The following is a 23,370-nucleotide window of genomic DNA, read 5'->3' on the forward strand; positions in this document are numbered from 1 at the left end:
GTAGTCCATTTCCAGCTTCTGGGCTTTCTGTCTGCATGCGCGGGAGGAAACACATGCAGTTCACACAGTTTCTTCATGAAAATCAAGAAGCTTGCACTAGTGGGATCACATAAGCAATGCTTGACTGAACAATGTTGGCAGACTAGTGTATGGGCTGCACAGCACCTGCTCAGCATTATTAGGTATACGAGAATGTTCATACATACCTTTACCTGCCACAATCTGTATGACTGTGCTTATATCTCTGATAACCAGGCAGGTGGCCATGTGAGTACATTCAGTCACTAGAAGAGCAGGGGCAAGGGAAAGTCATGGATACAGTCATCATACCAGCCAGCTACGCATTACTCACCAAACCACTTCAGCATGGCCGCCTTCTTGTGCGGAAAATAGTGATCGATGATAGCCATGATGAATCGACTCTCTCCAAGAAGGTCCACAAGCTCTCTGGGCTTCTTCACTTTGTCAAACGGCCTTCTGTGCGTGCCGCTCGAGCCAGGCTCTGGCTGGGTGACCTTCTTGAAAACACATCCATAGACCTTCTGCACCCAGAGGCACAACGCCTGATCCAGGGTCTCCGGGGCCTCTTTGGATGCCCGATAGGCGACTCCTGGCATCTCTCTGCGCAGAAAAAGATGACATAAGCCAATGGAGATTGGCAATGCATAGTACTGACATACCTACAGCAATCTATCCTTTGCAAAGTGCTCACCGAAAACTAGACGTGCTATGTCAAAGTATCCATCCACAGGCTGTCTAGTACCCAGCTACTACTGAAGAAGTGAAGTAGTCACAAAAGAAGCACGAGTGGCTTCAGACAATGGGCAGCACTCACCGGATGTATTGTTCAATGTCACACATGTTCAGCATCCAGTCACAACTCCAGCGGGTAATGGCTGCCATCAACTCCAAGTGACTGCCCTACAGGTAGAGAGCATTAGAAAGGAAGTAGATAGATATGCTTCTGAATGGAACGTTATACTTTGTATGGGAGTAGATGGGGAAATTTCAGTATTTGTCCATTGTCCCAAAGAAATCGGATGTTTTTCAAACTTCGATATGGGACCTACGGCACCCCCCCCCCCCCCCCCCCACACCCCCCCCCCCCCCCTACCGGTATCCCGACTGGAAAAAATTCTAGTATGAAATTCGTTGTTGCAGAGAAACAAAACAAGAAAGAAATTGGTTTTTCCCCAATCTACTCCCATACAAAGTCGATCTCTCTGACGTCATAAATCCGGCCTAGTCTGGGCAAGTTAATGACGCCATCATGATGTCACCAAATTTAGTGACTCTTTCCAAATTTAGTGACAACTTCGAGCAGGTATATCTCGGGAACGGCTGCTCCGATCAGCCTGGGACCTTCACCACTGGGATCAAAGGTGGGAACGGGAAGAGGCAATCAGACTACGGTATTGGAGGTAAATATGAGATTTCACAGCAAACGTCAGTGCGCAATTAACTATCAGGTGCTGGTAGTTCACACGAGTTGTATAATGATGACGTTAGTGGTATAATGATGATGTATTTTCTGCTTTGGCTCGCGGTAGATCTAACTAAGTTGCATTTGGCTGTTTTAGAAACAAGCTGCCAATTGCCATCTCTTTTATTCGAACCATAGAGTATGCCCCTATCTCGCGTTGGCCAGGTGGAACTGCTGCAAAGGACTCAGTAACTGCTATGGCTTGCCGCTACATGCGTATATGTGTATTGTGGATTTAAGTCCCTCCCGATGTACTAGTACACTACTAGTACCCGTACGCACCTATAGATAATCAAAGGTAATATCTTAAATAAATAAGTATGGACTTAGTAGCAGTGGTGAGGCTTCCTACAGCTTCATTCATAGGAAAAAAGTTTCAGAGCAGACCCGCTCTCTTCCCATTCCCTCTGCAAACTCGAATTCGTTTCTCAATCAATTATTACATTTCGGCAAAATTGTATGGACTTATACGTATGGAAGTATGGACTTGACTTGATAGCAATACCGACTACTGTGTATCACTGTGTGTTGCCACTCACGCTCTTCATTGGCCGTGTCAGAATGTCCATGTACAGTGTGCTCTCCAACACAGACATTGGTAGGTACTGCTTGCTGATGAGCGTGGCCATCGCCCACGCCAGTGTCATCGTCTCCTCCAGCACGCACTGCAGCCCGCTCAGCACCTTGACAACGTGTGCGTAGAGGCCCCCACGTTCCGAGCACAGGTCCTTCTCCCATATGGACGGCGCCCTTCTCTTCTTGCCACCACTGGTAACCTGCCGCAGCTATCAGCATACGACAATTATAGAATAGTCTTAGCTGAGTTAAGGCTCGCATAATGGGCCGTGCAGGTCATATACACATGCAACACAACTTCACACGAATAGAGTGGTTTCACACCTATCACATGACCCAACGGTACAGCCATGATGGTTCCAACTCTACTCAACTTACGCATCTATGGGTCATGTGATGTCGGCCATGTTGCCGGTTCCTCTGTTCACATGATATGATCATTTTCTACACAAATTTAGTCACATGACAAACTGATGTGAACTGAGACCACTCGATGCCTGTGGCACTTTGAGACATATCTACACTTTACACGGGAGCCGCTTAGATCTGTTCTTCAAGTGGCACTCCGTGCTTCGAAACCAGAGGCCATGCAGATTGCATCATAGTAACGCCCTTCTGAAGCATCAGTAGCCTGCACGGAGTGGTAAATTAATCCCTATCCCAGGGAATGTATGACACACAGGTGTTATCTCCTATTTCCTCTCGTGCCAGCAATCGAGATCAAATGACCGTTTTGAGGCAAAGATTATAGATCCAATGCTGTCAAGGTACATGTATAGCACTGCTCAATGAAATCCAGTCGCTTCACTCAAGTATACACCGGGCGTTGTGCAGCCATAGTGACCTGTGATCACTGGGCTGCGGATGATGCAAGGCGCAGACTTGAGTGACGCGACTGGATTTCATTGTGCAACACTGCACATACCGATTATTAGATGTGCTGACTTCTGTATCAGCTAGTCACGTTGGACGGTAACCATTCTGACTCACTCACGTACTATGCTAGAGTCAACGAGTGACATCATTATTCATTCGAGGTCGGTCACAGATGCCGGTGTATAGGTACTGTGGAATGCATATTATTAACTACAAGTCAGGCAACGGATACCACAGAAATATGTACCAGGTATTACCTCAAACAGGTCCAGCACCGGTTTCCTTTTCCATTCTTGTCTGAAGTAGTCATGGTATATCCAATTTGAGTAGCGCGACAGCCGCACAAGCCAAGTGAACGAAACATCAAAATCACCCTGGAGAAACGGATAGCGGAGAAGAGGAAGAGAGAGAGAGAGAGAGAGAGAGAGAGAGAGAGAGAGAGAGAGAGAGAGAGAGAGAGAGAGAGAGAGACACACACACACACACACACACACACACACACACACACACAGATACACAGAATGGCTCAGCCATACTGTATTCCCAAAAGAAACCAATGTAAATATTTCCGGTGCCCGTGACTAGTTATGGTGAGGCAAAGAGAAAGCAATGGAGGAAATATACTAGTGCGGGCCTCTAGCAAAGGAATCTGAAGGCAGCAAAGGAATGTACTGAACTCGTGATGAAGGTAAACATTTTTTAAAGAAATGCAAATACAGCAGTATGGTTAAATGAGATGAGATGCAAGGATGCAACATTGGCACTTACCCTGACCTTTCCCATCAGACATTGGGATGAGATGCTTTTTCCACCGGCATTCTCCCCCACGTTCGTGTCCACACCTGTCGTTTCCCTGTGGTTGAGACCTTTCTCTGATGTCTGGTTCCGCTCCAGGCCATCCTTACCCACTCTGAACGTGGCGGACAGCCTTTGCGCCTGTGACGCGCCGCGTGCGCTGTCCACGCCGATGTCCGCATCTCGTATATCATCCACCCGGGTGAACATCTACACGACCCCCGCACCCCGGTCTAGGTGTATTTCAGCAGTCACGGTGGTCGTCGGTCTGACCTGAGTACACTAACATATTCCCAGGACGCATCAACAACAACGTATTGGTACCCGGAACGTGTGGGCAGTTATTCCTGCTCCACTCAAGCTGCACTGATGAAATTTATTTTTCACTTGTCATGTAGTGTGCACACATACTTCATTCGAACTCCTTCCGTTGCGCCTCACTACACGGATATTCTCGCCGTGTGGATGCAGCCTGCCGATCAGCAAGGTCGTAACGGAGACAACTGGAATGGAGGAGTTGGATGACCTCTAGTCTAGGTTCTAGTACTGCACCAGATCTTGAGCAGTTGAGGTGCAGGCATACAGCGTGAGCAGCTTTGTCTAGTCCACTGGCTTCTGCAGACTAAGGTCAGGATTGTCAGTACTCCCTCCTCACAACGAATATGTCCAGGCCAGACCATGAGACGCGGCCTTCTCGTTGTGACTGTGCTCAACAGTAGAGTGCCGGTGCTGCGAACACAGCACTACACCACAGCAGACTCGGTAACGGTGCGTGCGATCGGCCAGTTCTGATCCCACCGCGAAGCTTCGAAGGTCTCTGCACTTGGCACGTAAATGTTTAGACTTCTCGAGCAAGCAGGGCTTCACGCTCACATAACCCGTGTACGGTCCAGGCGCGACTATTTCCCCCAGAAGCGTAGCGCGTTACTCACAAAACGATTCAAACTACAAACTGTCAATGTGTTTCTTGATGGAGAATTGAATGAAACAACAGCGACATACACTCAAATCTCAATACAATAATGCTGGGGCACTGCTAGCGCATGCTACCGCCACTGCCGATATCATTACTATACCAGCACTAGCAATGATGCATGACGGCATCAGCATGATCAGAAAAGGAGGCCCGTGCTTTAATTTTGTCTGGTTGCCAATAGTGACGGTAACTGGGGACAACGCTTTGAGGTGCATGTCGCCGGCCGCCATGCATGGTCGCAGGGTCACGATTCATCGCGAGCAGGGATAAGGAGTCGTAATGTGTTTTACGACTCCCTGATACTGTGATAGCGAGCCCCGGCCCCATGCACAGTGACACCGACACCGCGGTAGATTTACCCGCAACATCTGCTTCCCGAATCCCGGTCATACTCATACTCATTATTGACTCATAAACCATCCCTTGCCTTTTTGTCATATCCCGATTATCCGTGAAACGGGGAGGGACTGTGACTGGAGTGGAGGCTTCTTCCAGTTTTGGTCAAGGTGTGAGGTGCATAATACAAATAATAGAAAAGCTGACAGGATCGCTTTTCTAAATGTACATACGAGTGTGCAGTGCTGGGTTTAAGCCTAGTGTAGGTGTTGATTTACGCTATTATCTACGATTTTCGTTCTCGACGTATGGATTCCCGGCAAGAGTACGTAGGGGGTTATGTACTCTTGATTCCCGGCCCTAGGCTATGGACCATGGCCTTATTATTCTCATTGCTTGGACTCTACAGTCAGTCATGTGCTTGTCGCCCGCATGACTGTTCTTGCCTGTACATGCTCGTACATAGACCGGATGCAGCACTTCATCAAGGTAGCATGTTACGGTATCTTCACGTCTGCCTTACGTTAAAGCAGTAGCGACAGCACTGTGCCATAGCAGCAGCACAATCATACTGACACTAATAGCGTTAGAACCAGAGGTCGACGGTGAAGATATAAAAATGGATTATGGGAAATGCTGAATATACTTCAAAGTTACAATGATAATAAAACTCAATAAATCTTTTAAAATCAAGTTCGGTACACCTACTTACTAACCAGGTGAAATTGAATTTGTTAGGGTCTCATTCATCTGCAGATCACAGAGTGACTCACCGAGGTGATCGTGATCAAGGGGCCAAACAAACCGGGGTTTGTACGACTCCATGATCACAATGATACTGGTCAAAGAAAGAAACTGAAATCTGTTAAATAATATCTTTCAAAAATGCTTATCAAGTGTTTAGCAACAAGGCCATACTCAAGTAAGATTTACACTGCTCAAATTGTATCACGTTGGGTGCAGCTGCAGAGATGCAGTCCAACTTGAGTTGAATAGGATCTGGTCCAGATGAATGTTGCATGATGAGCTAACCGGACTGGACCTGAACAGAGGTCTCAAAAGCTTTTCGGCTTCGCTCAGCGATGCAATTCGGGTTCTGAGAAGAAATTATCTACGTGTTAGCTCCAGGAATTTATGGCCTGGGCATCTTCCCGTCTCTATGCACACTGTCGTCTGATTCTTTCAATGCTTTGCATCCATTCGGTCTACGATGAAACACAACAAGAAGGAAGTTGAGGAATGTTACATGCGTGCCGGTAACTACTGGTAACCTGACATGGTACAACTTTTAAAAGTCACACAAGCATAGACGTTCCTGAGTAGCATAATTATGATTGGTTTCAAAACTGTGACCCATTATACCCTTGGAGCATGGCTATGAACAATCCAGAACCAACGAGGAGCGGTGGAACGATAGATGTGTGTGTGTGTGTATTTGTGTGTGTATGTGCACATGTGTGTATGTGTGTGTATGTATGTGCACATGTGTGCACATGTGTGTATGTGTGTGTATGTATGTGCACATGTGTGCACATGTGTGTATGTGTGTGTATGTGTGTGTATGTACAGTGCTGGCAACTGAAATCCGACCCCCTGGGCGGCGAGGCCCAGGGGGTCGGATTTCAGTTGCTAGCACTGTATGTGTGTGCGCGTGCACGCGTGTGTGTGTGTGTGTGTGTGTGTGTGTGTGTGTGTGTGTGTGTGTGTGTGTGTGTGTGTGTGTGTGTGCGGGAACTGGGCGTAGTGCCCAGCTCCGGGCAGTACTGCTGTGCGTTTACCTTGCTCTTTTCCGACGGAGCTTCCAGGGACACAGCACCCACGTACTGATGGTAATCGTTCTTGAGTAGTATGCAGAAGGTGTGCCTTAAATTCCGGTCTGTATATGACAGGGGCAAAGCAGAAACAACAAGCAGACCTTGGCACCTGGGACAGTCTCAATTATTGAGAGAGACACACCCAGAAGAGTATGTTGGGGGGGGGGGGGGATCACAATAGATGGTCAGTTCATATGGCACAATTCCCTGGACCATACTGGGCAAATTACTCACCAGTTGGAACATCCAGTACTTCTACATGGCTGACAGGATAGGGCTGGAGGAAATCAAGATACAACGGAGAGATGCAGTTTACATTTTCACAAGAAGCACAGAGTCACAAGTTTCGCGTTGCAACACCACAGAAAGGCTCTACTACAGAGATATTTTCTAATTGTATGCGCATCGGAATTATATTATTATGGGAGAAAACTCAATCTCCGGACAGCTCAGTAGTAGTACTTCGAAGTAGCTGTTTCGACCTTGTTAGATCATCTCCTCAGCAGAGCTCAGGGTTACAGGCTAAACCAATAGCAATGACGTCCAGTGAACAACAAAATATATATTTTTTATTCTGGCTCAAAGTAACACAGTCAGAGTGCCAATATGTACATGTATCCCACTTTGGAGCACAGAGAGAGAGAGAGAGAGAGAGAGAGAGAGAGAGAGAGAGAGAGAGAGAGAGAGAGAGAGAGAGAGAGAGAGAGAGAGAGGGGGGGGAGAGAGAGAGAGAATGAGAGAGAAATAGATCAAACAGGCTGCATTACACCAGCCATGCTGAACGTGCAGAGCTAACGTTAGGCGCAAGCCACAATATGCATCTCTTGCTAACCTGTTTGCAAACATAGTACTCCATCAAGCCGGTATTGGAGTGTGCCGGACCTAATAGAGGCGATCCAGACGACAGATTTTTATTTGAACCGGTTTCCAATGGTGATTCAAACCGGTTTGCCTGCAGCAAAAGCATAAAGACAGTGGCACAGCAGCAGAGAGATTTAAACATCAGTACAGCAACCAATCCATGACGAATCCATCACTTTTCTTCACTTCGGTTTAGAGTGTTGTATCGCGTAGGCACACCTAACCATTTTTGCTCAATGCCGTGCGTGGTTCAAGCCAGGCCAAACATTTGCTTGAACATTTATAGCAATGCATGTACAAGTAAGTAAGGACCCACTATACCCATGACTTGTGAGAGTGTCACATACATGTATATAAACTAGGACTTGGGTAAGAAACGTAAAATTAGGGTCATGTCCTTATGCCGGGTAGACTGAGGCCTACACACATACTACATGTACTTATGCCGGGTAGACTGAGGCCTACACACACACTACATGTACGTATGCCGGGTAGACTGAGGCCTACACACATACTACATGTACTTATGCCGGGTAGACTGAGGCCTACACACATACTACATGTACTTATGCCGGGTAGACTGAGGCCTACACACATACTACATGTACTTATGCCGGGTAGACTGAGGCCTACACACATACTACATGTACTTGTACACTTACCTTGTGACCACTAACGACAGGTCTGTGCCTGGTCAGCAGGAGGAAATCGTTGAAGAGGAACGCCACCACACTGGCCAAGCGTGTGGTGATGCCGGTCCCAACGTACTCTGTGCCACACCGCATATATAGGACAAGAAGAGATCATGGATACCTTCATTCAGACGCAGCCTGCCGACACAGCACCCAGTGAAACCGGGAGGCCGTTTATGCTACCCGGCAACATAAGCTGGGGCAGGAAAATGACACCATACACTGCAGGCAGCTTACCTAATAACTTGAGAGAGCCGTGGTGAGCCAGCCATCTTGTCGATGAGTGAAGTGGCAATGGTGCCAGTGATAGAAGCTTCTCCGTGTTCTACACACACACATGGCACAAACACCATCCGTGCAGCACACCGATGCAGAGATCATGCCTAACCTCAGTAATAGGCAAGTAAGACGGTCCAGGTCATAGAGCTGAGACTACACCATATCATACGAAGGAAGGGTTACGGCTCTGAACGTACAAGTTGGTCTTCTGCTAGCACTCCCCCCCCCCCCCCCCTCACCTACCCTACTCTCATCCAATACATGCATGACCATCCTCAACCCGGCTTGCCGCAAGTCACTCACATCAGGAAGAGCACCAGCTGGGTCAACGGCAAACACGGTTGGCCACTGGATGCTCGACTGCAGCTCGTGGCACTTCTGCTCCTGTAGGTACTGTTTGACAAGACCATCCAGCTCATCTACACACGGCAGAAGCAGCAGCAGCAACATCGTGAGTTGTACACTTGAGAAGGAAGGCAAAATCAGAGTACATGGGCACCAGATTACATACAAGTATCCAACAACAGCACATTCCCGGTGAATGAGTGAGCTTATTTTCTCTATCTGCCAGTCCCTGCTCTACTGATTTACTTACGGCAAGACACTTCGATTGCTTTAGCGGCCGAGCTCAATTCACTGAATAGCGGCAGGGATCTGTTTCCATGGTAATCCTGGACAATGTTCTGCATTGGAAAACAGATACAAGTACGGGTTAGCTCTCTCACGACACATAACAGGACCTGCGTCAATGATGCAATGGTTCTGAATAACTTACGCGGCATTTCTAGTTTCAACATGTAATGGCAACACTAGGTCCCGTACGTCACAGCAACTTCACAACGGTGGAAAATATAGCTTCTCTAATGCCAACAGAACAGTGACGGGGTATGCAGCTTCCACATGGAAGCTGCAATGCCAAAATTCCTGGATTATATCATGGTTGATGTAGATGAGCGATGGAGAACGGCCCATTATATTCAACTGAGCTGCAGTTGTGCAGAAGTGGACCTGCTTGAATCCTTCGTGTGCGCACTGCATCACTGAAACCATGAAATCCAGGAATTTTGCCGTAACGGCAATCCATACAACCTGTGCTCTCTAGTTTTCATGCAACCTTGCTGATACTGATGGTATGATGTTAAGCATTAGCCACTTTACCCTTGGTGATGCTGATGGCAAAATCATTAGAGTTAAAAAGCATAGCCACTTCATTCTGTACCTTTAGCAACATTGGTAGACGCTGCAGCCGCTGTACTGGTTCAAAGAGGAACGACTTCAGGCTGCGCTTCCTCACGCGCTGGTGCTGGTGACAAAACTGCAAGATTCACAACAGATTGGAGAAATCCATAGGGAGCATCAGTGATCGGAGACCACGGCACGTGCACGTGTTACTGTACAGTGCCATCTGAGTACAAACTGACAAGTGATGGACGTAGGCTATACAGTACAAACTGACAAGTGGACGTAGGCTATACAGTACAAACTGACAAGTGATGGACGTAGGCTATACAGTACAAACTGACAAGTGATGGACGTAGGCTATACAGTATGCATGGCTGTCGAAATGGTGAAATGCACTGCAATGAAGTGATATCGCCATAACATCATGTTGGAGATGGCTGGCTGAACCTCTTACCGTGGCATACTCTTGGAAATCTTTACGCTGCAGCAGCTTATCGACGTACGGCATGCTCTGGTGATAGTTTGCACCATACTGCTGGTATGGTGCATGGAAACGCACCACAAACTGTGCAAGAGAGCAAGAAATCACCCGCCAGACAAAGTTGGTAAACAACCGAGAATTTGTCCTTCCCAGCAAGCAGGGTGTTCCAAGGGTAGGCTGTTGCTCTACCACACTATATGACAGGAGGTGTACATCAACCCAGCATCCCTACCCACAACAGCATGTACATGTCAGCACTGAAAGCCAAGGGCCAGGTAGATTTACTAGCAGGGGAGTCAGCTACAATAGCAGCAGCTGCAGCAGCAGAGCCGTGTTGTTGTACAGCCTTCAACCGGGCTTATCAAATCAACAACATGGCAATGACAAGCCAGCGGCGACACAACTCAAGATCAGATCACATCCTTTGATAAACGAGACCCTATTGAGCTTTGTCTAGTTGTTCAGATCAGCGCCACTCCTATACACTTCAAAGTTGGGTGTCGATCGGTTTTGGAACCTACCCGATTCAATATGCTGATAAGAGATTCTAGAGAAGCCGATTGGCCGGGTTTGTGTGATGTGAATAATGACAGCAGGTCTCCACAGAACTTCTCACTAAGCTGTGCATACGCAGATGAAACAGTAGAACACACCAAAAAAATTTCATGACAAATTTGACAATGAAGTTGGTTGTTCCAACGAGGAAAAAATTGACAATGTGATTTAAACAGTCCATGTATGCTGATCGTGCATACCAGTAGTACCAGGACCATCAGAGACCTGATGTGGGCATGTCAACCGTGATCAACACAGATCAAGATCGACTTACAACAGCCAGTTCCAGGACATTGCCGAACACCCTGCTGTGGTCTACGTCACACAAGTGCCCTCTCCGTTGCAGCTTCTGGAGCACAGTATGGTGTACCTACATGTGTGGGGAAGCAGAACAGGTGACAAAGCAACCACCAGCCACAGCCGCATCAGTGTGATGTTGCTCTTCACGCCTTTATGTCTGACAAGCAACCATCTGTCACATGGAAACTGATCATGGTAATACATTCACTTCACTTGTAGCGGTTGTCCACTACATATTGAACCCCGTCCCTCCTGAATTTAAGCTTTCGACCTATTCGGCACATCATCATAAACTAAAGATCATAATACTACACACCATCCGTCTCACAGCACGCCACAACACTATACAGAACACTAGAGAATACTAGGCAAAGACCAGCTGGCAACTCCAATCAGCAATCATGGTGACCCCCCCCCCCCCCACACACACACACCACATACGAGCCATTGTGCTGCTCAGTGCAAGTGCCAGCATCCAGTGGTGAATATTCAACACACAACTTGATACAACAACATCCTTAGCTAGCTGGTATCATACACAGCATGCTCAGACCTCACTACATGTAACAGGGGAACTACTTACATCCTGTAGGACAAGCAGGGCTTCGATTAGATAAACAACCTCGCTCCGTAATAGCTCCCACACGGATAGCTGGAACCTCCACTCTGCTGACGAACAGTAGCTATTCGGATTGCATGCGGAGTGCTTAGCGCAACTGCAATACCATACACAAAGTTACACAGCGGCACACATACAAGACGCACATGAGCATGGACACACACACACACGCACACGCACACATACACACACACACACACACACACACACACACACACACACACACACACACACACACACATAATGTGTACATATGTGTTTCTGTGTAGTTGGGTCAAGGGGGAGCAAAATGCACAATGTGGTAACCTGCCCCTAAACTGGCAGCAAAACAGGCCTTGAATAGGTTTCATAGAATTATCTGGTCCAAATGTATCCATGCATGCCATGATAACACATGACCAAAGTGCAGGTAAGCAGCATGATTTACCTTTCCTCCATCAGTTCCTGTGGCTTGTTGTGCCGATGCTGGAACTGATCAGTGGGGCTGAACGGAGTGCAGTAGCCTTCGCCAATGATGGGTGAAGTATCGTAGCAGGCAGCAACATGGAACCAGTGTAAAGAACTATCCTGTGAAACATGACAACAGTTACCCACAGCACACACAATGGAGGCTGGATTTTTCTTCCAATAAACTTCGCAAGCTCAAATATGCTGTTTGAGGGATAATGTTGAATAGCACTTGCAAACCAATGTCCACAGTCATGCAGTTCAAGGGAAGTCAGTGGACTTAGCAATGTACCTGGTGAATTGGAGTACATATGTTACACTCAACGTGGCATCATTTCTCTATTTGTCATCACTGTCTCTATATGTCATCACCTGTTTACTTTGTGCCTATATGGCTTGACTGCAACTTTCTCTATATAACTCCAGGTCATTCCGAGTCTATAACTCCAGATGCGACTTTCCCTATATATCTCCACTCAGGTTGAGACTTTCTCTGTATGACTCCAACTCAGGTTTTGTATGGAGAAGTTGGCAATCTGACCTGGAGTTATACAGAGAAAGTCGCAGTGAAGCCATATAGGCATGAAGTAAACAGGTGATGACATAGAGAGGAGTGAACACATATAGAGAGCTGGTGGACTACTGAGTGCTACACATATACTGCACTAACAATGTCTAACACCTTACATGGAACATGGATACTCTCTTCCATTCAATTTTCCGGGTAATCTTGGATATTTCAATAAAGTTCTTTGCGTGCATGGAACAAGATGACTAGTCACTTCCATATTCACAAAGAGGCTGAATGTAGTGCAATGACTCACAGTCAAGTATTTGAGTTGATGTTTGCAGATAGTTGGAAGGAATATCTCGTTAATGGCATCGCACAGTCGCCCGCTGGATGTCAGATCATCGGAACTCGACTCCTGAAGATAAGAAACAGAATGATACCATGTAGGATGATTTCTAGACCATGACTCGTACCATAATGATATGCTGTACATACACCACAATCACATATCTAGTACATTATTGCACACAGCTACTGGGAAGACTGGGAGTCACTTGGGGGAGGGGGGGGGGGGGGGCACACTGCTACAAACTGCTACTGACTCAGACCACTGTGCCAGGGAGCAGTTTTTTTTTCTTCCACTTTATTATTGAACTCTGTACTGCCAATAGTAGCTTCTTCTTCAAACCTCCCCGAGCTGGACTGGACTGGCCTGGAAAGCTTACCGTTCTCTTCCTGGGCCGAGTTAGCGTGAAGAAGTGGAACTTCTTGGATACGGACGGTGAGGCTCTGGGAGACTCGGTCAACGCTGCAGCAACATAATCACCATGCATTCGCCGAGGGTTTTAACCAAACATAACAAGAACATGCCATGAGTGCAAAGGTCAATACAGAAAACCTACGTGGTAATTGGCAAGCGACCATTTCAACAAGAGACCACCTGTTCTGGAAGGGTGATATTCTGTGCATCGCAGGGTGATCGTTCAGCACAGGTTTGGCCGCATTTTCCTGGGTCTTCACTGTCGTCAGTCAAGTTAACTTCTCAACCACAATCTTCAGTCACAAGGCACGAAAATCATTCCAAACGCATTCAGTGCCAGACGCCTGGGTTTGCGCAAAACGATGATGTGTAGTGTGAATGTGTATTAAAAAGAGCGCATGGGTTTGCTACTTTGTCTCTAAAGATGCCAAGAGCTGCATTCTGAAGGTATAGAACTGATACGTGCGGCATTGGTCTGAACCCCATTCGGTAATGCTCTCCGCTATCGCATCTAAACTGTACCTGGCGGCTGCGGTAACTTCAGCTGGTCAGACACTGGAGCATCTATCACCAAAACATTTAAAACACACATAAACACAGCCCAAACCATTACTCATACAGCAGTTGCACCAGTGTCTTACGTAATAGCATGTGTTCTCTTACAGAGGATATCTCCCGGTATTCATTTTGCTACAGATACCTGTCTAATGCAAGACAACAAATAGGCTACTTTTTTGGAAGTAGTAGAAGCATACAGACGTTTTGGAGACAGCAGCTTTAATATAGCAACAAGAAAACTGTTCTGAACAAATCCTCTCTTTATTTTGGTGTGTGCCCTACGTTCATTGTTTGACATTTACTCATGCATGTCGACATAATATAGGAAAAGCTTACAGCGAAACTTGTCCTCCTTGTTGCTATAGTGGCAGTATGTTGGGCCGTTTCAATTTTCGCGTCTAGTGCAATGCAGCACAGATAATGTCAAATCTGGAGATAGCCCAACGCTGTACTTACCCTCATTGGATGTGCGACGGACTTTCAGCGAGCTGGAGCGCCACTGCGCACTGCCTGCGCCTCCCGGGTTCGATAGATGTGCATCGCCACGCTGCAGTGATGAGCCAGAGGTACTGTTGGGAGCGTCAGCGTGAATGTTTGATGAAGACTTTGACGAGTAGCTGCCGCTGTCACTGCCGGCATCGAAGAATACACCACTGGACTCCTCCGGCGACCCAGAGCGCGATGTTGTTGGGAAATGAGCATTTTCTGGCAACCTGGACAGGCATAAACATGATGAACACGACAATATCAAACCAAGTCACACAGTGTCGCAAGAAATATACGTTGGATCTGTTCATTTAGAAAAGACTTATGGTAAACTGGGCTAACAGCGTACACATACCGGTAATCTCTTCAAGTGTGATACTAGAATAGAACTGTAATCTCTTCAGGTGTGATACTAGAATAGAACTGTAATCTCTTCAGGTGTGATACTAGAATAGAACTGTAATCTCTTCAGGTGTGATACTAGAATAGAACTGTAATCTCTTCAGGTGTGATACTAGAATAGAACTGTAATCTCTTCAGGTGTGATACTAGAATAGAACTGTTATCTCTTCAGGTGTGATACTAGAATAGAACTGTAATCTCTTCAGGTGTGATACTAGAATAGAACTGCCGTACAGGTACAACATAACAGTTACTGGTACCTTTCTGACGTCTCTTCTCTACACGTAGATACTACTCATCACTGGTTTCCAAGTTGATGGTGATGAGGGGTGATTTTTTTAAGAAACTCCCTGAGTAACGAGAGTGATCACGCTCATACATGCATCTCCTACCGTCATAATATCCCCAAAGCCGGGCCCCACTTCATAAACTCACCTCTCTATTAACGAAGCATTGCCGTGAATAAGTTGCCAGCATTAATAATTCATTCCGGTTTTTGTTCCAAGAATCCCTGATCATAGTTCCAGTTCATGTACCCCCCCCCCCCTCTCTCCCCTCCATTGTAGTTCTTCCTATCATTCTCCCACCTATGCTTTTGATCTGTGCTCTATATCTCTCTGCCTCCTCCTTTCTTCAACACAAAGAGACTATAACGATAGACATCCACTTGATACTCGTACAGAATGGGGGAGGGTCCTACCAATGTGGGAGATCATCATAGCTACAAGTACATGCACATTTTTAGTTTAAAATGGCACTGCCAGACTTACGCCCCGACACTTTGACGATACGGGCCTCTTCGCTCCTGCAATGGCAAAGAAATGCGACACAAACAATGCGGGAACTTCATGAATGAGGTCGGTAAGTCCATGTTCCAATGCTGACATCCACTACTCCAACAGTCGACATTAGAAAGTTTTAAGCAGCATGACTGGAAACTTAGAAAACTACTTTTTAAGAAGTCGAACAGTGCATGAGAGAGTACAAACAGTGGATCATGTCGGAAATGTTAGCACGAGGACGCAAACGGAAAAGAAAATTTAGACAATGGGCTACGATGTAATGGTGTCCACTGTCTGGCACAAGGCAGATTGTTCTGGTCTTCTCTAGCACAGGAAAACTTGTCTGAGTGATGGTACGCTAGTGTATTCCAAACTCTAGCCAGTAGCAGTCAAGCAGCATGCATGCGGGAATCGTCAAGGAGCCGCTCGGAGTGGTGCATGGAATGTGATGCAGGCAGTCGGACATCATGCACTCACCGCCCTGATGCTACTTCTGAGGGGACCATCCACCGAGGAGTGCCGCCGATCCCTCTGCTCGCCAGCCGTACTTTGTGGAGCAGGTGCAGGATCGTTCGGAACCCTGTACAAAAATCACACAAAGCATAGGCAAACAGCCATGATCCATGGATCATGATACATGGATCATGATACATGGATCATGATACATGGATCATGATACATGTATCCCTAACTAAAATTTCCATTTTTATAATGGACCAGGCAGGCGGCGGCTATATTTTCGAGTGAATGAGGAACAGGATCGCTGACATCCGCCTCTCAATACTGTACCTAATCACTGCATCGATAGTAGTGCCATTCTGAACCCGGAGTCTCTAGAATGTACGTCGTCTCCCAAAAATGAGTAAATTCATCATTCAGTTGTGCTCGCACCTTCACCGGCCTTACCAATGGTGAAAGAACCGGCATGTCATCAGCATTGGGAGACGGGCTGACGACACTCTCTGATGTCGGTGGTCGACGGGAGGAGCGCTTTCTGAGTGAACCGTACCATGATGATGATGGCTTCTCGGTACCGTTGGGTAGCGTTGATGTTATCCTCTGGCTACGACCGAGAGACGGGCTTTGTGAGGCCATCTCTGGATCAGACGAGTAGCCTCCTGTCCCACTCTCGCTGGCTACACGACTTCTTGACTTGATTCTAGCTGCATGTGACTTGCTTAACGACTTCGGTTGATCCGTACTGCCACTACTTCCGCCATGGCCTGTTATTGAGATGGACATCGACCGAAGTCGCTGGTGGAGAGAGCTTGCCCCTGCTTTCGAACCTAGGGCGCGGGAGAGGGGAGAGACGAGGCGTGCAGTTTGCCTCTGGTTGAAGACCACCACCTCATCTGGCGCATGCTGATTGAACACGTGTGCACTGCCGACATTTGCCTCTGGCGGTTGAGCCACGCTAGTCAGTGGATGTGTCAGTTCTCCGTGGCTGGTCGTCCTTCGGAATGGCTCATTTGCACCTATTCACGCAACACAGCACAGCCAGTGTGGATATCAACATCACACAATTTGCTGACTAATGGTGGTACTCTAACACAGAGCTCTGAGTCTGAGCAACAGCAAAGAAGACTTGATTGTGCCATTGCTGTATGACTATAAGTATATGTAACTGATCTACCCTAAAAATCGAGCTACCTACCATTATCAGTACAAGTATCTACGACGTATCTTTTCACAATCGGCAACACGTTTTTTTGTGACAAGCCAAACCGACTTTGGGGATATTTCAGCTTCTATAAGTTGCTATCAACCAGCAGCAACATGAGGACATGCCAGTTTCTTTGCACAGGCACTCTGGAAATGGGCTTGGATTGTTTCAATCAAATCCTCTTCACACTGTGGGATATTCACGAGTAAAAAAATAGAATTTCAGCTAGGCTTCATTTCCCGGTGTGCATACTGTGGTTGTCCCGGCAGTCCACACTAGGATTAGAGAATGCTAGGCGGGGATAGATGACCAGACCATTAAACAACTGCAAGCGTAATGTAAAAGGCCACCATAAAGCAGTATAGCAAAGAGATACCTTTGATCTTGCTGACACCATAAAGCAGTAGTATAGCAAAGAGATACCTTTGATCTTGCTGACACTTGGCGCTGGTACATCTAGTGACAAAGATGGTATTGCTTTCCGTTTTCCTACTGGAACTCTCTGAAAAGGAGCAAAGCGTTGAACACCACACAATGAGCGCAGGCACTTTATTTTCCTTCCAGCAATGTGGTATAAAAACTGCAGCCATACTGTAAAGCAATGTGAAGTTGGTATGTGTATCGAGAAACCTAAACAGCAGCATTATTTCATGAAGCATACTCATAAAACTGGCACATCATTACAAAACTGTAGATCCACTAAAGAGATTATTAAAGGATGCTGTCATATGCCATATTGATGAATCTTCCCCATCTACTGCCGGTATACGATTGCGAAGTTACGGCCATTTCAGGCACACAGACATTGCCTGCTCCCAGACCACCGGATAAACCCTTCCCCCAAGCTGCATGAGCATTGTGTGTTTCCTACCTTGCTGTCACCATCATCATCATGATTGACCAAGTTGAGCAGCCCTGTCCGGAGTATATCTAGTTGCTGGTGATTCTGCAGAAAGGCTGGCAGCTCCTGATCATCCCTGCCAGGCAGCAGCTGCACAAGCCGCAGAGCATGCTCCTTGATTTCTTCATAGCATCCCGGCCGAAAGGCTGATTGACGCCGCTCCGAGCCTGGGCTGGGCGGCGTGGTGGGACTGTAGAGGACTAGGCCATTCTTCCTCTCAGTCTTCGGTGGTGCGATGACTCCTGGTGCCTCGGCTCTCCTGCTCGACCGTGGGCTGTGACACCGCTGGCGTAGTGGCAAGCGATCTTCAGTGCGGCCAGTGCCAGTTTCAATCCCAGTGGAACCAGTACCACTGCTGCTACCACTACTGCTGCTACCACTGCTGCTGCTAACGCTGTCACTGCTGTCTATTGACAGTTTGGACGAGATTGAAGTCGATCCGGGTGTTGTGGCCTCGTCAGTGCACACCAGGGGAGCGCACTCTTGGATCGAGATCATCTTGCCTGGGTGGGACAAGTCGAACAAGTTGGTGGGGATCGTGCGCTGACGCTTCATCATGATACTGCTGCTAGAGTCTTCGTCGCTCGTCACTGATGAATTGCAGGAACCGGTGCTTGCTGTGAGGAAAAAGCAACCATGCCCAGGTCAACACCAGAGGAAGCCAATTCACCACATACGTATTGTTCTTGTACGTGAACAAGACACCAAACCCATGACTAATAGGGTGCACGGGAGAGGGGGAGGGGGCGGGGGAAGGGGGGGGGGAAGGGGGGGGCGGGGGAAGGGGGGAGGGGTGTTGGGGTGAAAGTCACAAAGCACGTACACACTTGCAATAGGGCAGTGCCTGGCCTGCCTCATGCTATTGCAAACTGCCCGTGGTACCTGACCTTCAGGATAGGAAAGCATGCGGCTTGGATGATTGGCTTTAGATTCCCACATTTGCATGGACAAATATGTGTTAGTTACTTTCATGATAAGGAAACACATTCACCGTTAGCTATTTTACTGGGTCCTGTGGGTAGGTTGTGTGTGTGGGGGTGGGGGTGCAGATAACAGTTTAAAAGCCCACACCAGCGTATGGCTCAAAGCCGGGTCCGTCCCACCAGGATTTTCACATCACATGGTTCAATAGCCTATACTACACTGGCAAACAGAGCACAGTGATCACCAGAGAGCTGTACCGGAAGCAGGGTTGAGTACAAACACTGTAGCCGCTTACTGGTAGATCACGCACAGGTAGATGCACAGATAACGTGTACGGGTTAGTGTCATGTGATGCGAAATTACGCCATTACGGACCCGTTACGTATACCACTGGAGTTGCACTGTCTTCGGAAGTATGCACTGTAGCTACAATGTGCTCTTGGTAAAATGTACAGTGTAGGTCCAGCAGTTAACGTATCATGTACTCGTCAAGACGTCAACATAATGACCCTGACACAATAAAGATGCTAAGCCAGTACATGTACACCATTTCCAATTTCGGAAGTTCTCACTGAAACCAGGTTTGAGAGTTGAAACACTTTTACAGCGCAGAGACCATTGCGTGTGCACTCAAACTGACATGTATTGAAATGGCTGAGGTGGAGTGTGCGAGTTTTTAAATTAAAAAAGAAAAGAAAATGCATGCTGGTTGCAAGCCTGAATAGCGACACTTCTTTTTTTTATCTCTAGCCAAAGTTTCCCATTTTACAGTATGTCTTTTCGAAATATTGAACGCCTTAAAAATACGAGGAGAGGCTCGAGTTAGAGAGTATTCGACTACTCTAAAAGTCGAAAGTTAATGGACCCAAAATTGAGTGACGTCATGCAAGTGCCAAAGGCATGTCGTCCTCTTGTGATTGTTTGTTGTTCAACTACACGTAAGTACTATTCCAATTTAGTTAAACAACAAGCATGAGGATGTCAATTGTGAGTGCTACTTCAAGGGATTAGCTATTGGGCCGTCCACACCCAGTGCCATGAAAACAGTGACAGTAGTATCTGATGCAATGTAGTGCAATGCACAACCTACAATAATGGCAGACTGGTTACCGTGCTGAGTACAAGCTGTACTGTCTGTAGTGTATTGTTGGGGCTCACCTGGTGCAGACCAGCGAAGTTTGATGCGCTTACGATTAGCCGATAATGTGTCGTCGTGGATAGTGCCAGTGCCATTGGTGTTTCCAACCACCTGCTGTTGTTGCTGCTGCTGCTGCTGCACTTGAAGCTCTGTCCTCGCTGGGTGAGCGTCGCTCAGGACACGCTTATCCGGCAGGACCGTACTACAAACATCTCCCCCACCACCGCCATTCGTGTGCGTCGTCGTGGCCGCCACCTCCGGTATTGCCAACTTGGCAGCATTCTGCTTGGCCAGAGCCTGGGCAAGTACCCTCGCTTTGTTGACCATCTGCAGTTCAGCCGACCATGCAGCGGACAGATCGCGTTTCAGCTTGGCGATCTCCGAGCGGAGCGCAGCCACCGTGGTGGCAGATTCGTCCGAGCCGTGTTCGTCCATCATACCGGAGGAGCAGCCAATCAGGCTAGGCCGCCCATCGGTGACCATAAATCACACATCAGCACTTGACTAGCGCGGAAGGTCAACCCGCCGCTCTCACACTCTGTCCGAGACTCGGCAAGAGATCTCATTGACCCCGCGGCGAATATAGTATAGTGAAAACAAGCCTCAGCAGCCAGGCATTTCATGTAGGCTATGAAACAACTTTCCTCCCGGGAGTATTATTTTTCTGTCACATTGACAGTCACACAGAATTGTGGATTCAGTCCCAGGGTGTGTCGACGAGGGTCTGTATTTGCAGGCAAGGCCGAAGCCAGCAGGATCAATCTGCACTACATCGACGTCGACATTAGCCCACAGTAGCATATCAGTTGACCGGAGAATACTCAGGCGGAGACTCGTGGGTGAGAGAGAACTTAGCTGTGGCCAATTGCCAAAGAATGCAGTCTTCATTCATGTCCTGACCGAAGTCTTCACAGCGGGTCATCGGGAGGCGACCAGGGATAGTTTGATGTTGAACTGTTACTTTTCGGCTCAAGCTGATCAGTACAGTGTAGTGGTTGTGGTGACTGATGACTGGTGACTCGGGTGAGTTCACATAGGCCGTAGGCGAGCTACACCTGATCTGCACGTCTGCGTCAAAAATTCCGATGTCCGAAGATGACCTATCGATGCGCAGGTACAGTCAATCATCAATGTTCGCACTGGATGTGCAATGGGTCGCCCAGGTCGCACTCACACGGAGAGGCAAGCCTGTCATCATGGTCATGTCTGGCAACCACCGGTGACCTGGCCGCTGTCCGCTGTCGCCAGTGTCGGCAGTTAGTTACTAAGTTAGTAGCTACCTATCGTCCGTGTGCTGCACGTAACTTCGTAAGCCGTAAACATGGTCAAAGGATGCTGCTGTCTCTCGTTCGATCTGTCGTCGTTTGTCACTGTCAGGACTGCTTTTATGTATTTCCCGGATTTGGTCCGTAGTGCAGTGGGGTGGTCTGTTCTCTCAGATCAGGTGAGGGCGCATCAGTGAAAACGTGTGGGAAAGGGCCAGCCAGTGGAGTGGAGGTGTTGACAGGGCAGCCTAGCTTTTCGCTTAGTGTTCAGAAAGGGTGATTGCTACCAGCAGACTGTCACTTTTACTGTCAAAGTAACAGTTAGTTACAACGACTTCTGGCTGGGCAGTCCGTAGTCGGAGAGTACTGAAGGCTACGACTACGGACTAGCGCAAAGACTCAAGTAAAACTAAGGGCAGTTACGGTATCCGTCGACTGCATGCTGTGTGGCATTGTGCAGCTGAAGCTTGGAGGATCTAGGAATGCTGTAATGAGCAATGTGCAGATGTCAAGCACCATGCTGCCTGTCGACCGCAGAGAAGATGCTATCAGCTCGCGGCACTGACGGGCACATGTGGCACCCTCTTGAGTCTTGATGAACATCACGCAATGCGGCATTCACTGCACGGCGGACAGCTGAGGGCTCTGCTACTTTACTTTGCTTTCGGGAGAACTGGTGCGTGGCTAGCTCAGTGTCGTGTAGATCTCCGCGTAAAGGACCTCCAGCAGTGCAGGCTAGCCCATCGCGGATAATGCTCGAAAAGCAGCGAAATTGTCGAAACCCGGACAAACCTCAAGGCAGGCGCTTCCTTGAATTCCACTCCATTTCCTTATCCAAGTACCAAACATGCAAGAGACAGACCAGAAACAGTACCGTCAAATCCTGCCAAATATTCTGCGGCATTATCCGGCGCCAAGGGCTACTCCAGGCTCCACTCTTGGGCGGGTGTATATGTACTCAGTAGGTTCCAGGATACCTGAATTATTTATTTATTTATTTCTGCACCTCGTGGCATGTCAAGACAGCCAATTGAATTGAGGAGAGGGTGAGACCAACCACGGAAGAAGAGAAAAAAAGAAAATGAAGAGCAATGCGGAAGTAGCCTGGCCTTGACCGATCCAGACTACAAGCATGTGCGCAACAGAACAGTGCCAGGTAGATCTACACGGTTCTTCTTGGGCGGCGCTCACACGGATACTAGTAAAATGTCAAGAGTACATAACCCCATGTATTGTAATACCTCAAAGTTAATGCCTGGGGGTTAGATGTGTGTGATTGTACTCTTGACTACATGTACATGTATTATAAAGGGAATAAAGGGCTGGAGAATATGGAATACGCCAGTCTGCAGCAATGACGAGCACAAGTCTGTTGCTCCGGGCCGGGCGCAAGCCAAAAAATGACAACCGGGCGGTGTTCTAGCAGCGTTTGGAATCAGTTCAAGCAGAACACCATATTGACATACAGCTGCAAGAGCTTGAAGCGTCAAAGACACCTAACCTCTTCAAATCTATACTTCCGCTACAGCTACACTAGAACTAGAACAGCTACACATTCATTTTTATGATCATCAGTCACATAATTGTACATGTAGGTGCCCCAATTGCACACCAGCCACTTATAAAATCCGCACAAGGTCCAGTGGGAGAAAATCTACACGTCCCGTCTCAGAGTTTCATGCTTCTGCACAATCGTCAGAAGACTATG

General features: G+C 47.6%; 2 protein-coding genes across 2 annotated transcripts; both read right to left on the reverse strand.

Annotated features, from left to right (window-relative positions):
• Nucleotides 1–5,641: 5,641 nt before the first annotated feature.
• Nucleotides 5,642–16,838, reverse strand: LOC135804715 (pleckstrin homology domain-containing family G member 7-like). The gene is made up of 21 exons (XM_065318657.1): nt 16,678–16,838; nt 16,249–16,351; nt 15,760–15,794; nt 14,558–14,814; nt 14,066–14,107; nt 13,509–13,591; nt 13,097–13,198; nt 12,253–12,392; nt 11,790–11,922; nt 11,181–11,276; nt 10,873–10,971; nt 10,325–10,435; nt 9,908–10,003; nt 9,284–9,371; nt 8,992–9,107; nt 8,647–8,734; nt 8,380–8,486; nt 7,689–7,808; nt 7,091–7,133; nt 6,821–6,918; nt 5,642–6,247 (listed from the first exon to the last, which is right to left on the reverse strand). Exons 1-21 carry the CDS (start codon nt 16,707–16,709, stop codon nt 6,200–6,202), a joined length of 2,037 nt encoding a protein of 678 aa, XP_065174729.1. The 5' UTR covers nt 16,710–16,838; the 3' UTR covers nt 5,642–6,199.
• A 218-nt stretch (nt 16,839–17,056) lies between these two features.
• LOC135804716 (uncharacterized) lies at nt 17,057–21,387 on the reverse strand. Its single transcript, XM_065318658.1, has 4 exons — nt 20,418–21,387; nt 18,306–18,952; nt 17,811–17,936; nt 17,057–17,246 (listed from the first exon to the last, which is right to left on the reverse strand). Exons 1-4 carry the CDS (start codon nt 20,878–20,880, stop codon nt 17,202–17,204), a joined length of 1,281 nt encoding a protein of 426 aa, XP_065174730.1. The 5' UTR covers nt 20,881–21,387; the 3' UTR covers nt 17,057–17,201.
• Between the last annotated feature and the right edge of the window lie 1,983 nt (nt 21,388–23,370).

This window comes from Sycon ciliatum, chromosome 1, assembly GCF_964019385.1.
Source record: "Sycon ciliatum chromosome 1, ocSycCili1.1, whole genome shotgun sequence".
Lineage (NCBI taxonomy): Eukaryota > Metazoa > Porifera > Calcarea > Leucosolenida > Sycettidae > Sycon > Sycon ciliatum.